Source organism: Schistocerca americana, chromosome 7 (assembly GCF_021461395.2).
Source record: "Schistocerca americana isolate TAMUIC-IGC-003095 chromosome 7, iqSchAmer2.1, whole genome shotgun sequence".
Taxonomy (NCBI): domain Eukaryota; kingdom Metazoa; phylum Arthropoda; class Insecta; order Orthoptera; family Acrididae; genus Schistocerca; species Schistocerca americana.
Window position 1 is genome coordinate 355,125,009 of NC_060125.1, and position 16,833 is coordinate 355,141,841.

Consider the following 16,833-nt stretch of genomic DNA (forward strand, 5'->3'; position numbering starts at 1 on the left):
ACCACTCAGCTACTGGGGCGGACATAACTCAAAATAATAAACAAAAACACATGAAACATTTACAATACATCAAATTGGCTCAAATTGGATACTCAAATAAATGCTGTGAAGGTGAAGTTGTCCCTAAACTAGATTGTGACATTTATGGCTCTGAGCACTATGGGACTAGAACTGAGAACTACCTAAACCTAACTAATCTAAGGACATCACACACATCCATGCCCGAGGCAGGATTCGAACCTGCGAGCGTAGCAGTCGCGCGGTTCCGGACTGAGCGCCTAGAACCGCGAGACCACCGTGGCCGGCTGTGACATTTATGACGAAGTGGTATGTGGAGCCAATTCCTTGCAACTCAAGTCTTAAGAGAGACACACAGCCAACCCAGCATTAATTGCTGCTACATTAGTGAGAACTCAGACAATGAATACCCAAGACAGATCAAAGTTAGAAAAGACAAACAGGCGCGCTCTGCTGAGCTCGGATTATCACCTAGCAAAATTGCCTGCTTTGCTGGTGCTGCAGACGTACATTACCAAGCTGTCTTCTTAAATGCACGGAAACGATCTGGCATACCGGAGGCGATGGCTGGTTGGTTCGACGTCCCGTCGTGGTGCTGATAATGTCGCGAGTATAGTCCGAAACATATTATCCTGGCCTGGTTGTTCCAGACTAAAGACATCCTAGCAATACAAATGCGCCTCTGAGGGAGACGAAGAAGGCTCGCCACATAATCACTGACGGTACAGTGATTGATTTTAACAAGCAAAGTCACACAGTAACTCCGATACAGTCAACTTTAGCCAAAACTGCTCAAGACAGACAACATAGGCCTCTTGTACGCAGAACGCTCAATTGCCAACTGCACTCGTAAAGTTGCGTTGAAGTCGAAACTTCAGCAACTTCGTCAAACAGTTACAATTAAATAAAAGTATATTAGACAGCCAACGTAAGGCAGGCTGACCAGAGCAGCGAGAGCTCAGTCTCGTAACCTACTCCGACCGAAAGGCGAGAGCCGACTCCCCACAAGAGCACCCGTAGAAACCGAACATAGAACATTCCCGCCCCCACGACAGTGGCCGTGGTTAACCGTTCCAATCAGCAACTCGAAAACCGGCGGAAAATTCCACTCTATTGCCGGAGCACTACCATTCCATCAATGGAGATTCTTGGCGCCAATTTCTGCGCCGATTTTGCTACGTTACGGATCTATGCGCTGAGCAAGCCAATCACTGTTACGATTTTGCAGAAAGCGCGGGAATTTGCCCGCCAAAACTGCTTGGGTACGCAAGTCATTCCCAAGCCTCGCTGGTAGCCCGCCAGAAAGTGTTTTCGCTAAGTTTCTGCGAAATAACGGAACCTCTAGCCCTGCCGCTACTTCAGGACCCTGCGGGCATGTCTCCACCGCTATTCTACAATCTGGAAAGCATTCACTTGACTCCCTCACACCTGTCGGCTTACCCTTCCAAGATCAGCAGAGCCCGCATGTCACCGGACCACCCGGGTGACGAGAGATGCTGTGTGGGAAGTCCGTGTGTGAAGGAATAGCAACTTTTCACCGCATGCAATTAGAGAGGAAAATCGTAAGATAGAAACATGAGAGGGGGCTCATGCCACCTCTCAACACTACTGGCCTTTAAAATCGCTACACCAAGAAGAAATGCAGATGATAAATGGGTATTCATTGGACAAATATATTATACTAGAACTGACATGTGATTACATTTTCATGCAATTTGGTTCCATAGATCCTGAGAAATCAATACCCAGAACAACCACCTCTGGCCGTAATAACATAGCTTGGATGGCGTGTACAGGTACAGCTGCCCATGCAGCTTCAACACTATACCACAGTTCATCAAGAGAAGTGAGTGGCATATTGTGACGAGCTAGTTGCTCGGCCACCATTGACCAGACATTTTCAATTGGTGAGAGATCTGGAGAATGTGCTGGCCAGGAGAGCAGTCGAACATTTTCTGTATCCAGAAAGGCCCGTACAGGATCTTCAACATGCGGTCGTGCATTATCCTTCTGAAATGTAGGGTTTGACGGGGATCGAACGAAGGGTAGAGCCACGGGTCGTAACGCATCTGAAATGTAACGTCCACTGTTCAAAGTGCCGTCAATGCGAACAAGAGGTGACCGAGATGTGTAACCAATGGCACCCCATACCATCACGCCGGGTCATATGCTAGTAAGGCGATGACGAATACACGCTTCCAATGTGCGTTCACCGCGATGTCGCCAAACAAGGATGCGGCCATCATGATGCTGTAAACAGAACCTGGATTCATCAGAAAATTTGACGTTTTGAAATTCGTGCACCTAGGTTCGTCGTTGACTACACCATCGCAGGCGCTCCTGTCTCTGATGCAACGTCAAGGGTAGCCGCAGCCATGGTCTCCGAGCTGATAGTCCATGCTGCTGCAAACGTCGTCGAACTGTTCGTGCAGATGGTTGTAGTCTTGCAAACGTCCCCATCTGTTGACTCAGAGATCGAGACGTGGCCGCACGATCCGCTACATCCATGCCGATAAGATGCCTGTCATCTCGACTGCTAATGATACGAGGCCGTTGGGATCCAGCACGGCGTTCCGTATTACCCACCTGAACCCACCGATTCCATATTCTGCTAACAGTCATCGGATCTCAACCAACGCGAGCAGCAATGTCGCGATACGATAAATCGCAATCGCGATAGGCTACAATCCGACCTTTATCAAAGTCGGAAACGTGACGGTACGCACTTCCCATCCTTACAAGAGGCATCACAACGACGTTTCACCAGGCAACGCCGGTTAACTGCTGTCTGTGTATGAGGAATCGGTTGGAAACTTTCCTCATGTCAGCACGTTGTAGGTGTCGCCAACGGCGCCAACCTTGTGTGTATGCTCTGAAAAGCTAATCATTTGCATATCACAGCATCTTCTTCCTGTCGGTTAAATTTCGTTTCTGTAGCACGTCATCTTCATGGTGTAGCAATTTTAATGGCCAGTAGTTTACAAGGCCACATGCTGCACAACTTCAGCGTAGCGTGGTTGGCAGGGAAGCATATTAACGAAGTGTTGAGTAGAAGGTTAGTATCTCATGGCACTCAGGTTTTTTTTCACCTTTGCGTTTTCTAATATGTTTCGGAACATTGTTATTAAATTAATACAAATAAATTCCCTAATATTTGATGTTATGTAAGTATGAACAATTTTACAGCACGTTTACTGCGTGCAGTAGAGGAAAAGCTTGCAGACAACAGCTGTTTGTATAGGCATGACAGTGCTTCTGTCTTAAGGGTGGTTTGTGGACTATAACATTTCTGAAATGAACTTGCCTGTCCAGAGTCTCGACTAAATCGAAAGGAACTCCTTTGGAGTCAACTAGAACGCCTACTTCGTTCCAGTCTCCAAATTACAACATCACTACATCACTACCTCCTCTTATGTCGGCCCTTGAGGAAGAATGGACTGTCATTCCTCCACAGACATTCAGACACCATATTGAAAGTGCCCCCAGCAGAGTTCAAGTCGTCATAAAGGCAAAGGTGGGGCACACCCCGTAGTAATGTCGACTAGAACGTGTCCAGACGCTTTTGATGACGTAAATGTTGGCATAGCTCTGTATCTGGTGCAGAAACTTGGATGTAGATAACAAGGGTTGAAAAGGATGATGAAATGTCGATCACCTCTAGCTTGTCAGTTTGCAAGCGTACAATATTAACATGCTGTTTTGGCACAGAGATTATTCTTTCTACAAAAATATACATGATAGGCATAATTTGGAAGTCTTTGGGGGCAGTATTTCAAGGTAACATCATTGTTGGTGAGACATTCGAAGATCCACTGTAGACAGATACAGAGTTGCAGAGATAAATAACCTACCAGCGTGGTAAAATACACATTTCCCGTATTTTAAATTCATTTTCATTTGGTTGTAGCAGTTAGAGGTGAAACCCTTCCCTTGTGAATTTAGTAGTCCTTGAAAGCCATTCTGGAGAGGCAAACTACGTGCCAGTTCTGGGTTTTAACTTCTCCAGTCAACTACACTGAAAAAGTTATGATTGTCTTAAAACAGCCGTCTATGAAAAAAAATCTGCCTTTGTGCACGAAGTAAGAAAAAATTTATAATTGGATGCTTGAACCTACACATTAAGGTCACCTGACTGGAAATTCCATTAACCTACTTCAGGCAATCAGTCCCTATGTGCGGAAAACTGTATTCGAAAATAATGGGTGATGGTTCAAATGGCTCTGAGCACTATGGGACTCAACTGCTGAGGTCATTAGTCCCCTAGAACTTAGAACTAGTTAAACCTAACTAACCTAAGGACATCACAAACATCCATGCCCGAGGCAGGATTCGAACCTGCGACCGTAGCGGTCATGCGGTTCCAGACTGCAGCGCCTTTAACCGCACGGCCACTTCGGCCGGTCAATAATGGGTGAAATCGAAGAGAAATAAATTCCGAAACTCCTATGATTTAGTCATTTTCCCTCCAAAGAGAATTGATACGTTGCATAGTAGTAGGGTTCTATGGCCGATTAACTAGACTAATAATATCCTCTGTTTGTGTTCCTTTTTAAAGGACAGTTTTTTGGTGAATCTTGGATGTTAATGCTCTATTCATGGAACATGTTGTCACATGTGTTCTCAGCCACTGATTCCTTAACCTCCACAAGGACTTACGTGCAAGGTAGTTATTGTACTTGATAGGTGTTCTCCATAATGCTGTCCAATCCGAATTACATGGATTGGGTGGAGCAAAATCTGGAATTATGAAAAATTCAAAAAACAAGTTAAAAAATCGTACAGTAAATTTTAAAGTGTTATCTCTCTCTCTCCATCCCCCCCCCCTCTCTCTCTCTCTCTCTCTCTCTCTCTCTCTCTCAAGATATATATATATATATATATATATATATATATATATATATATATATATATATATAAAGTGTTACAAAAAGGTACGACCAAACTTTCAGGAAACACACAAATAAAGAAACGATGTTATGTGGACATGTGTCCGGAAACGCTTAATTTCCATGTTGGAGCTCATTTTAGTTTCCTCAGTATGTACTGTACTTCCTCGATTCACCGCCAGTTGGCCCAATTGAAGGAAGGTAATGTTGACTTCGGTGCTTCTGTTGACATGCGACTCATTGCTCTACAGTACTAGCATCAAGCACATCAGTACGTAGCATCAACAGGTTAGTGTTCATCACGAACGTGGTTTTCCAGTCAGTGCAATGTTTACAAATGCGGAGTTGGCAGATGCCCATTTGATGTATGGATTAGCACGGGGCAATAGCCGTGGCGCGGTACGTTTGTATCGAGACAGATTTCCAGAACGAAGGTGTCCCGACTTGAAGACGTTCGAAGCAATTGATCGGCGTCTTAGGGAGCACGGAACATTCCAGTCTATGACTCGCGACTGGGGAAGACCTAGAACGACGAGGACACCTGCAATGGACGAGGCAATTCTTCGTGCAGTTGACGATAACCCTAATGTCAGCGTCAGAGAAGTTGCTGCTGTACAAGGTGACGTTGACCACGGCACTGTATGGAGAGTGCTACGGGAGAACGAGTTGTTTCCGTACCATGTACAGCGTGTGCAGGCACTATCAGCAGCTGATTGGCCTCCACGGGTACACTTCTGCGAATGGTTCATCCAACAATGTGTCAATTCTCATTTCAGTACAAATGTTCTCTTTACGAATGAGGCTTCATTCCAACGTGACCAAATTGTAAATTTTTCCAATCAACATGTGTGGGCTGACGAGAATCCGCACGCAGTTGTGCAATCACGTCATCAACACAGATTTTCAGCGAACGTATGGGCAGGCATTGTTGGTGATGTCTTGATTGGGCCCCATGTTCTTCCACCTACGCCTACGCTCAATGGAGCACGTTATCATGATTTCATACGGAATACTCTATCTGTGCTGCTAGAACATGTGCCTTTACAAGTACGACACAGCATATGGTTCATGCACGATGGAGCTCCTGCACATTTCAGTCGAAGTGTTCGTACGCTTCTCAACAACAGATTCGGTGACCGATGGATTGGTAGAGGCGGACCAATTCCATGGCCTCTACGCTCTCCTGACCTCAACCCTCTTGACTTTCATTTATGGGGGCATTTGAAAGCTCTTGTCTACGCAGCCCCGGTACCAAATGTAGAGACTCTTCGTGCTCGTATTGTGGACAGCTGTGATACAATACGCCATTCTCCAGGGCTGCATCAGCGCATCAGAGATTCCATGCGACGGAGGCTGGATTCATGTATCCTCGGTAACGGAGGACATTTTGAACATTTCCTGTAACAAAGTGTTTGAAGTCACGCTGGTACGTACTGTTGCTGTGTGTTTCCATTTCATGATTAATGTGATTTGATGAGAAGTAATAAAATGATCTATAACATGGAAAGTAAGCGTTTCCGGACACATGTCCACATAACATATTTTCTTCCTTTGTGTGTGAGGAATGTTTCCTGAAAGTTTGGCCGTACCTTTTTGTAACACCCTATATATATATATATATATATATATATATATATATATATATATATATATATATATATATATATATGTGTCTCCTCCCCTCCCCCCCCCCCCACACACACACAAACACACACAGACACACACGCGCATCCATGCGCGTACGAGTGGGAGAAAGAGAGAGGAGAGAGAAAGAGAGGGAGAGTCAGTGAGAGAGGGGGTGGAGGGGGAATGCTTAGGGAACACTTAGAAGAAATACCATATCCCGCGAGACTAAATAGATACCGTAGAAACTGATTTTAAAATTTCAATATTGTATCCAGCTTCGCGTGTATACGATATTTTTCCCTTATAACACTATCACTGTCAGTGGTTTCTAGAAACAGAAAAGAAGCTGGTAAAGACGGTACGATGAGCTATGTTATAGAATATTCTCTTGCATAACATAGACATTGATAGCTATGGTCCGACAATGAAATTTCCTTCTGTTTCAGGTCCATAATGCTTCTGGTGTGTGTGGTCGTCACCATTTCAACAATTTTTGACGTGGCCGTGGCTGATACAGTTGGACTACAGAGAGGTAGTTTTAAATTTGTTTGTTTGTTCTAAACAGCACACAAAGTAATTTAGACGCTTACTACTGGTTTGATATTAGTAAAGCTATCCAAAGAAATGTGTGTGAAATCTTATCGGACTTAACTGCTAAGGTCATCAGTCCCTAAGCTTACACACTACTAGACCTAAATTATCCTAAGGACAAACACACACACCCATGCCCGAGGGAGGACTCGAACCTCCGCCGGGACCAGCCGCACAGTCCATGACTGCAGCGCCTTAGACCGCTCGGCTAATCCCTCGCGGCTATCCAAAGAAAGAAATTCGTCAGCGATAATAGGATAGATCCGATCTCGTAAAATATATTGGAACTGAGAGGGATAAGAAAAGCACTTGAATGCGGCTCTTGAAGATAGTGGTAAGAGTTAACTTTGCTTCTCGTAAGACAGCATAGGATAGATTTGATGAATTGCCTAAACCAATCTTTATTTGCAATATGAATACAGATGTTGTGAGACATAGATGATATAGACGAGGGTGGAATATATCATGTACTTCAATTCCATAATATCACACGAGATAACTTTTCATTGTAACTCAGTAAGTGAAGGAAAAATTTTAGAGTTACGCGAATTCATGTCCGTTCTGTAGAGGTCTGCACAGGCTATACTAACTACTGGCTATACTAACTACTACTTCCCAATTATAAGGGAATTGGTCATAAATAATACTCGTCGTTTTCAATTCAACCGCTCAGTTCATTGAAACAACAATATAAATGAGAATAGTTTACGTAAATACTTGAAGTCACAAATTGTTAATCAAGGAAGTTGTCCATACTAACTACTACTTCCCAATTATAAGGGAATTGGTCATAAATAATACTCGTCGTTTTCAATTCAACCGCTCAGTTCATTGAAACAACAATATAAATGAGAATAGTTTACGTAAATACTTGAAGTCACAAATTGTTAATCAAGGAAGTTGTCCATAACACACATTTTCCATAATGTGTCAGCAATCATAGTAAGTTTATCTACTAAAGAACAATTTCAGAATATTATAAAGGATTTATTAATGGTCATCCTCGTCTCCTGTTTTGAAGAATGTGTTAGTACAATTAATTATTATGTATGTTATTAATAGTATCAAATAACATCAGGGATACGTAAAATCTAGCTTCTCTGCATATTCAGTGCAGTAGACTGGTCTGCAGTAATGTGTGTCCTCTATTTAATGATGAACTGTCACAATACGAAGTATTATCTTATGTACTTAGTTTATGTGATACTTTTTGAAACATGGGTTTAGGTAATGTCAGCGGTCAAAAAATACTACTAACAATATGATAAAAACTGTCCAGGTCTCATAAAATATTTTATTGTAAAATACGGTGACAGGTTTCGATCAACGTCTGATTACACTCAGGCAGTTACATGCGCTGTAAATGGAGTAACACGAAAGTTATTAGAGGACACACGGAGATAAACACAACAGTAAAAACGTATGTAACTACAACAAAAGTAAAAGAAACGGTACCCCTCCTGTCTGCAGGAGCTGGTGACAGAGAGCGCCAACTGCTCTAGGCTGGCGTGAGAAGCAGCTGCCGTCGCATTTGCCGTCGCAGTTGCCGTCGCATAAATAGCGGTAGCTCCGCCCACCGGCATTACGGGACTGGGCCACTGGTCGTCAAATACGAATAAAATCCCTAAAAATACAACTGCTGTATGAAATATTTGGATCACGACAATAGTCATGTAAACACGAAAATAGGTATACATAATTTACAGTAAAAGAACGTGCAAAAGAAGCATAAACCATTAACATTCGAACTAGACCTGAAGAGCCCTCTGTGGGAATTGAGCGTGACATACACTGAAGCGCCAAAGAAACTGGTATAAGCAAGCATATTCCAATACATAGCTATGCGAACAGGCAAAATAAGGCGCTGCGGTCAGCAACGATTATATAAGACGACAAGTGTCTGGTGCAGTTGTTAGTTCGGTTACTGTTGTTACAGTGGCAGGCTATCAAGATTTTAATGAGTTTGAAAGTGGTGCCATAGTCGGTGGACGAGCGATGGCATACAGTAACTCCGAGGCAGCGATGAAATGGACATTTTCCCGTACGACCATTTCACGAGTGTACCGAGAAAATCAGGAACCAGGTAAAACATCAAATCTCCGACATAGCTGCGGCCGGAAAAAGATCCTGCAAGAACGGGAACAACGATGACTGAAGAGAATCGTTCAGCGCGACAGAAGTCCAACCCTTCCGCAGATTGCTGCAGATTTCAGTGCTGGGCCATCAACAAGTGTCAGCGTGCGAACCATTCAACAAAACATCATCAATATGGGCTTTCGGATCCGAAGCCTCTCTCGTGTACCATTCATGGCTGCACGAAACAAAGCTGTCCGCCTCGCCTGGTCCCGTCAACACCGACATTGGAAGCTTGATGACGGGAAACACGTTGCGTAGTCGGATGAGTCTCGATTCAAATTATATCGAGCGGGTGGACGTGTACGAGTATGAAGTCAACCTCATGGATCAATGGACCCTGCATATCAGCAGGGGACTGTTGAAGCTGGTGGAGGCTCTGTAATGGCGTAGGGCATGTGCAGCTGGAGTGATGTAGGAGTCCTGGTACGCCTAAATACGACTGTGACAGGTGACACAGATATAAGCATCCTGTATGAACACCTGCATCCATTCATGTTCATTGTGCATTCTGACGGCTTTGGCAATTCCAAGAGGACAATGCGACACCCCGCACGTCCAGAATTGCTAGAGAGTGGCTCCAGGAACACTCTTCTGAGTTTAAACACGTCCGCTGGCCACCAAACTCCCCAGACATTAACATTATTGAGCGTAAGTGGAATTCCTTGCAACGTGCTGTTCAGAAGAGATCTCCAGGTATTCATGGTGCCAGTTCCCTGCAGCACTACTTCATATATTAGTCGAGTCAATGCCACGTCACATTGCGGCACTTCTGCGTACTCACGTGGGATTGGATTGGATTGTTTGGGGGAAGAGACCAAACTGCGAGGTCATCGGTCTCATCGGACTAGGGAAGGATGGGGAAGGAAGTCGGCCGTGCCCTTTCAAAGGAACCATCCCAGCATTTGCCTGGAGCGATTTAGGGAAATCACGGAAAACCTAAATCAGGATGGCCGGACGCGGAATTGAACCGTCGTCCTCCCGAATGCGAGTCCAGCGTGCTACCACTGAGCCACCTCGCTCGGTACTCACGTGGGCCCTACGCAATATTAGGCAGGTGTATCAGTTTCTTTGGCTCTTCAGTGTATATTGTGCAAAGATTACTTACAATGATGCCTTCAGTAAGCACAGCACCATTATAGAGATTGATACACTATGTGATCAAAAGTCCGGACACCGAGAAAAAAATATTTGTTTCATATTAGGTGCATTGTGCTGCTACCTACTGCCAAGTACTCCATATTAGCGACCTCAGTAGTCTTTAAACATCGTGACAGAGCAGAATGGCTCGCTCCACGGGACTCACGGACTTCGAAGGTAGTCAGGTGATTGGGTGTCATTTGTGTCATACGTCTGTACGCGAGATTTCCACACTCCTAAACATCCCTAGGTCCATTGTTTCCTATGCGATAGGGAAGTGGAAACGTGAAGTAACACGTACAGCACAAAAGTGTACAGGCTGACCTCGTCTGTGGACTGACAGAGACCGCAGACAGTTGAAGAGCGTCGTAATGTGTAATAGGCAGACATCTATCCAGACCATCACACAGGAATTCCAAACCGCATCAGGATCCACTGCAGGTACCATGACAGGCGGGAGGTGAGAAAACTTGGTTTCATGGCCGAGCCGCTGCTCATAAGCCACACGTCTCGCCGGTAATTGCCAAACGATGCCTCGCTTTGTGTAAGGAGCATAAACATTGGACGACTGAAAAGAGGAAAAACGCTCGTGTGGAGTGACGAATCACGGTACACAATGTGGCGATCCGATGGCAGGGTGTGGGTATTTCGAATGCCCAGTGAACATCATCTGCACGCAAGTGTAGTGCCAACAGTAAAATTCGGAGGCGGAAGTGTTATGGTGTGGTCGTGTTTTTCGTTGAGAGGATTTGCACCCCTTGTTGTTTTGCGTGGCACTATCACAGACAGGCCTACAATGATCTTTTAAGGAACTTCTTGCTTTTCACTGTTGAAGAGATATTCGGGGATGGCAATTGCATCTCTCAACACGATCAAACACCTGTTCATAATGCACGGCCTGTGGCTTAGTGGTTACATGATAATAACATTCCTGTAATGGAATGGCCTGCACAGAGTCCTGACCTGAATCCTATAGAACACCTTTGGGATGTTTTGGAACGCTGACTTCGTGCCAGGCCTCACAGACCGACATAGATACCTCTCCTCAGTGCAGGATTCTGTGAAGAATGGGCCGCCATTAACCAAGAAACCTTGCGGCACCTGATGGAACGTTCACCTGCGAGAGTGGAAGCTGTCATCAAGGCTAAGGGAGGGCCAACACCGTACTGAATTCCACCATTACCGATGGAGGTCGTCACTAACTTGTATGGCATTGTCAGCCAGGTGTCCGGATACTTTTGATCAGATAGTGTATGTTCCGATTTCCGGTCAAATACGTGGCTTACAATTTTTCACTCGGAACGTAATCAGCATTATTTACAAAAGATATAATAAGTACATTAGATACGATAGCAATAGTACCAACGACGATAAAATATGAATAATAAGCCATTGTCGATAAAATTACACTCATTGATGATCATACTATGCTTACCGGTATTTCGTATTACAATTGTATTTTTAACGATTTCGTTCGTATTTGACGGCCAATGGAGATGCTGGGCGGTGCTCTCGCTGTTTATGCGACGCCAAGTGCACGTCATGCAGCAGAAAAAGTTCCCGCCAGTCTAGAGCAGCCAGCACTTCGTGCCACCAGCTACAGCGGTCAGCAAGGGTATCTCTCCTTTAACTTATATTTTTAGGTTTTTACTGTTGTGTTTCTCTGCATGCGTCATCTAATAACTTTTATTTACAGAATGTATAACGGTCTGAGGATGATAAAACGTTTACTGAAACCAGTCACCGTTTCTTAAAGTAATCTATTTTATGTGGTGTAAACTGTTTTTATTATAATAGTATTGTGTCACACTTTCTGTGAAAAGTGAAGAAAAGTTTCAGATCATTGACTTAATCCGCTTCCTTGAGGATCATTTCACTTAGGATCTATGAAGGGAACATCAGCTATTTTAAATTATTTATTATGTAATTTTGTTTCATGACGCTCTAGAAATTTTTGGAGATGAGCTCCGCACTGATCAATTGTACGGAAATTATGTATGTATTTGCCAAAGGGAGTGAAATATAGACAATTTTAGTAAAACAAATCTTGTAACTAGATACATTACACTCTGACAATGGACAAAATAACAGCTTTTTACCTTCATTTTGCACATCACGCTCCAATAATCCAGATTGATTGCATCTCTCTTTATTTACGTCATATGCGTAGTTTACACTTCTTCTGAATTGACATGAGATGGTAGTTTGGAAAGAGGGGACTTTTCCAAATAAGTGGATTACTTCTATACCATTTGCGACAAATTTATCTAGAACCTATAAATATTGACTATCACTTGTTTCTTAGCTTTGGATAGATGCACTGTTCATTCCGTATACCAATAGCGAGGAGGTCCTATAGGACGTGGGAAAGGTCATTTAAAATAAGTCCATAATTTATAAGGAAAAGAGAATAAAATAAAAATACGGCAAATGAAGCCTAAAAACTGAATTGACGAAGCAGGAACGGGTAGAGGAGAAATGCAAAGTTCTAGAAGCATGTATGACTAGGCCAAAGATAGGTGTAGCCCACATAGAAACTAAAGAGATATTTGATGTAAAGACAAACATCTGCGTAAATGTCAAGAGCGTAGATATAAAGCCGGAAATAACCAGAGAAGGGAAAACTGAAAGTTGAAAGGACTATGCGGAAGAGCTATATAAGGGAAATGCACTTGAAGACAACATTATACAAGAGGAAGAGGAAAAATTAAGATGAGGGGATCGATATGATAGTGCGAGAAAAAGTGACAGGGCACTGAGTAACCTAAGTCGAAACAAGCAGCTGGAGAAGACGACATGCACTCGAAATTACTGAGATCCTCAGAAGGTCAGCAACGAGAAAATTAATCCTACTGGTGAGCAAGATATGAGTCGCATGCAGTACACTCATACGTCAAAAAATATTGTAATTCCAGAAAGGGCAGGAGATGATAAGTTAGAATCACGCATACTATCAGTTTAATAAGTCGTGGTTGCAAAACGCTGATGCGAATTATTTACAGAAGAATGGAAGGTAGAGGCCGACCGTGGAAAGGACCATTTTTGTTCCGGAGAAATACTGGAACGTTAGAAGTACTACTAACCCCACGACTTATCTTAAAAGATAGGTCAAAGAAAAGCAAGCATATTTCCAACATTTGTAGACTTAGAGAGTGGAGATTTGTTCTACCTCAGCACATGCTCAATATGTCCACCATATCGTTTCCTAACTTCCTTCAAACGAACACTGAAGTTAGTGATTGCCCTACGGCACATGTCTTCCGTAATTTCACTGCAAGCTTGAAGAATAAGTCTTCTGAGCTCCATTAAATAACGTGGACGTTTCGGGAAAACTTTTTCCTTTAGGTACCCCCAAAGAAAAAAGTCACATGGATTGAGGTCTGGACTATTGAAGCGACCTGGAAACCTGAGCTAAATGATCCGCATGTCGAAATGCTCGTGTAAAAGCTCCAACACGGTGTTTGCAATATGTGGCCTTGCTCCATCTTGCATGAACCACTTCGTGTTGAAGGGCAAGGCAGTAGCAAGAAGCTGTGAAATGAAGCTATTGCGAAGCATGCTCAAATAACGCTCGCTGTTCACAGTTTCTTCAAGGAAAAAGGATCCAGTAAGTCCGTGACTGGAAATTGCTGCCCACGCTGTAATCCTCGGAGCATAATGTTGTCGTTCATGAAGCACTTGTGGGTTTTCAGTGGCCCAAAAGCGTACATTTTGTTTGTTAACCACACCGTCTAAATGAAAATGCGCCTCGTCTGAAAACCAAACGTTGTTGAGAGTTTCTTCCTTATCCTCCGCCCATTGAGCAAACAGTAGTCTCTGGTGTTTGTGTTCTTCAGTGAGCTTCTGTGCACAGGTTATCTTGTATGGATACATATGGAGGTCACTTTTAAGAATGCGTTAAATGGAGCGTCTGGATATTCCCAGAATCGGCCAAGTCTGTAAAATGTCCGCGTGTGGCCGTGGTAGAAGTATACCGTGCAAGGCACAATGGCGCTATCCAAAACCGGCGGCGCGGCAACTGTGGACGACAGGGGCGAACGACGTATGCTGAGATGTTTACGGGCGAATAGACGTGCAGCTGGATCATACATCCGTGCTGGCTACTACTTGTCGATGACGAAGGCTGGAATTTGCATGCCAGTACCGCGAGAACATTTTCCATCTCTCCCAACATAATTCTTCAAACACAATGATTTACGAAAATGTTTCAGACCCTCGAACGCAAACACAGGCGAGGTTGGCATGAATATGGAATTATAATTCAGATCAAAATTCATCAGTTCCTCTATTAACGTAGAATTCCCAATACTTGGCCATTCATACAAATACAGAAAACTAGTAAATCCATGAGCCAAGCCTCCACACCTCTAATCAATATGTTTCCCAGGCCACCCACTCCATATCTCGTTCAACAACTATAAGTTATGAAATTTAACAGTGTTTTCCCAAAACTCGCTATGATAATCTTTAATAATTCTAACACGGTTATAATTATTAATTACAAAGGGGTCAGTAACACGAAACTCCTTGTGCAATCTACAGTAGTAATACAATTGCACTATAAAACCGAAGCTACTAACTGACAAGTTAAATAAACAATTCACATCTCCTTTACATACATAAGCAAGAGAGTTTTGAGGAGAACGACATATGTGAACATTAATACCATCAAACAATCTCCACAAATAATCACATAAAAAAGCCCAGCACTCTTCCTTTCTGACATAAGAGTGCATGTGCGGTATCCTATTGGTAGTAGCACAATTCTCAATTAAAACACGTTAAAGCTCTCACTCATCAAATTCTTGTAGAACATTAAAAAAATCCTCAGTTTCTTGTAAAACACAGGAATAGGCATACTTGTAATAAAATATTTACCAACTTTCGGACAGCCAATAACTCCACGACATCGTGTATCAGCATGTGACGCGGACGCTACAACATCCAAAGCACGAAAGAACGCACAAGATTCCGGACTTCTCCGGCAGCGTACCGATTCGAGTATAGTTTGGCCCACTACGACCTTTCGTTTCGCGAAATGCAAAATTTTACTTTTCTGAACATTTCAAGGAAGTTAATAATCATAGTACTACTTCGAAATCTTTTCAAGATCTCACAGAATACTTGTGCAGTTTCTTTAATACCGCATTTCATTGTAGTTAACCGCATCATCTGCAAAAAGTCTGGGGTTACCAGTAATATTGTCCGCAAGGTCGTTAATACACAACATGAACAGCAGGATACCCATCACACTTCCTGGAGACAAGATGGACGCCAAGTAAGATCGCAGGTATTTTCTTCGCGAGCTGAAAGAACTTATTTAAGAGGAAATGGTGTCAAATTTAAATTTTCTTTGTTTCGTATATTTTCTGTAGTGTCCGTTCATGCCAAACTTATTCTTGAAAAACTTTGTGTTATCTGAAGTCCGGATAATCGCGATATAACCCGAAATTTTGAGACACAAACAAAAAAAAATTCTATTCAAGTTTCCTTGGCACTGGTGTAGAGACAGAGAAATCTATCATGTAGTATTATCATTATATGGAATGGCAAACCCTTACTGCAGAACTGCTTCAAGGAGTGGAGGATCATTCATTTATATCAGAGAAGGAACACAGTTCAAATCAAGACATGACCTCAGTAGAGTAAGTGAAGACAAACACTTTGAAATATCAACTATTGAATTAATGGGGCTTGATATCACCAAGAAATTAATCATTTTGTGTGTGTGTAAATCTCCCAGTGGTAGTGTGGACACTTTTTACAATAAATTAACAGCAGTTCTAGATAAAGTCTCAAGTGCAAAGGTCAGCATAATTCTCTGTGGGTACATTAACGTCAACACTAATATCGTAAGTGAATCCAGCAGCACCCTCATAAATATCCTTCATAGTTTTGGCATGTCCCTGTTGGTCAATAATGCAACAAGGGTTACTACAATGACTTCATCAGCAATTGACAATGTGGCCACAAATATGGACAGGGAAAAATGTGATGTAGCTGTAAAAGATCTTGGACCAGCAGACCATCTCTGTCGAATAACAAGAGTAAAATCAGGCATCAAATCATTCCCTAAACTACAAGCCTACAAACAACATCTATCAGAAATCAAAATATTTTGTTTTTTAAAGAGCTAGCAAAACAGAGCTGGGAGGAAGTTTACAAGGAAACCAATGTGAATCAGAAATTCCTTACATTCTCCACATTGTTTAAATTGAACTTTGAAAAGGCATTTCCAAAAGCAGGCATGTCTGTATCAACATCACTTAAAACAGATGGATAACAGCAGGTATTAAGAAGTCCTCCCAAACACTTAAATACCTCAGTTCCATGAAAAAGAGTCGCAATGATCCAGAATTCTTAAATTTCTAGCATAGAGGCGAAAAGATCTATAGGAAGGTGCTGATTGCTGCAAAAAAGTCACTTAATGACAGAATAA

General features: G+C 42.9%; 1 protein-coding gene across 1 annotated transcript in view; it reads left to right on the plus strand.

Annotated features, from left to right (window-relative positions):
* LOC124622546 (nose resistant to fluoxetine protein 6-like) overlaps positions 1-16,833 on the plus strand; it is a 381,634-nt gene that overhangs the window by 222,750 nt on the left and 142,051 nt on the right. The window contains exon 6 of the mRNA XM_047148283.1: positions 6,977-7,062. Coding sequence (XP_047004239.1) covers positions 6,977-7,062 — 86 coding nt within the window. The remainder of the gene's footprint in view (positions 1-6,976; positions 7,063-16,833) is intronic.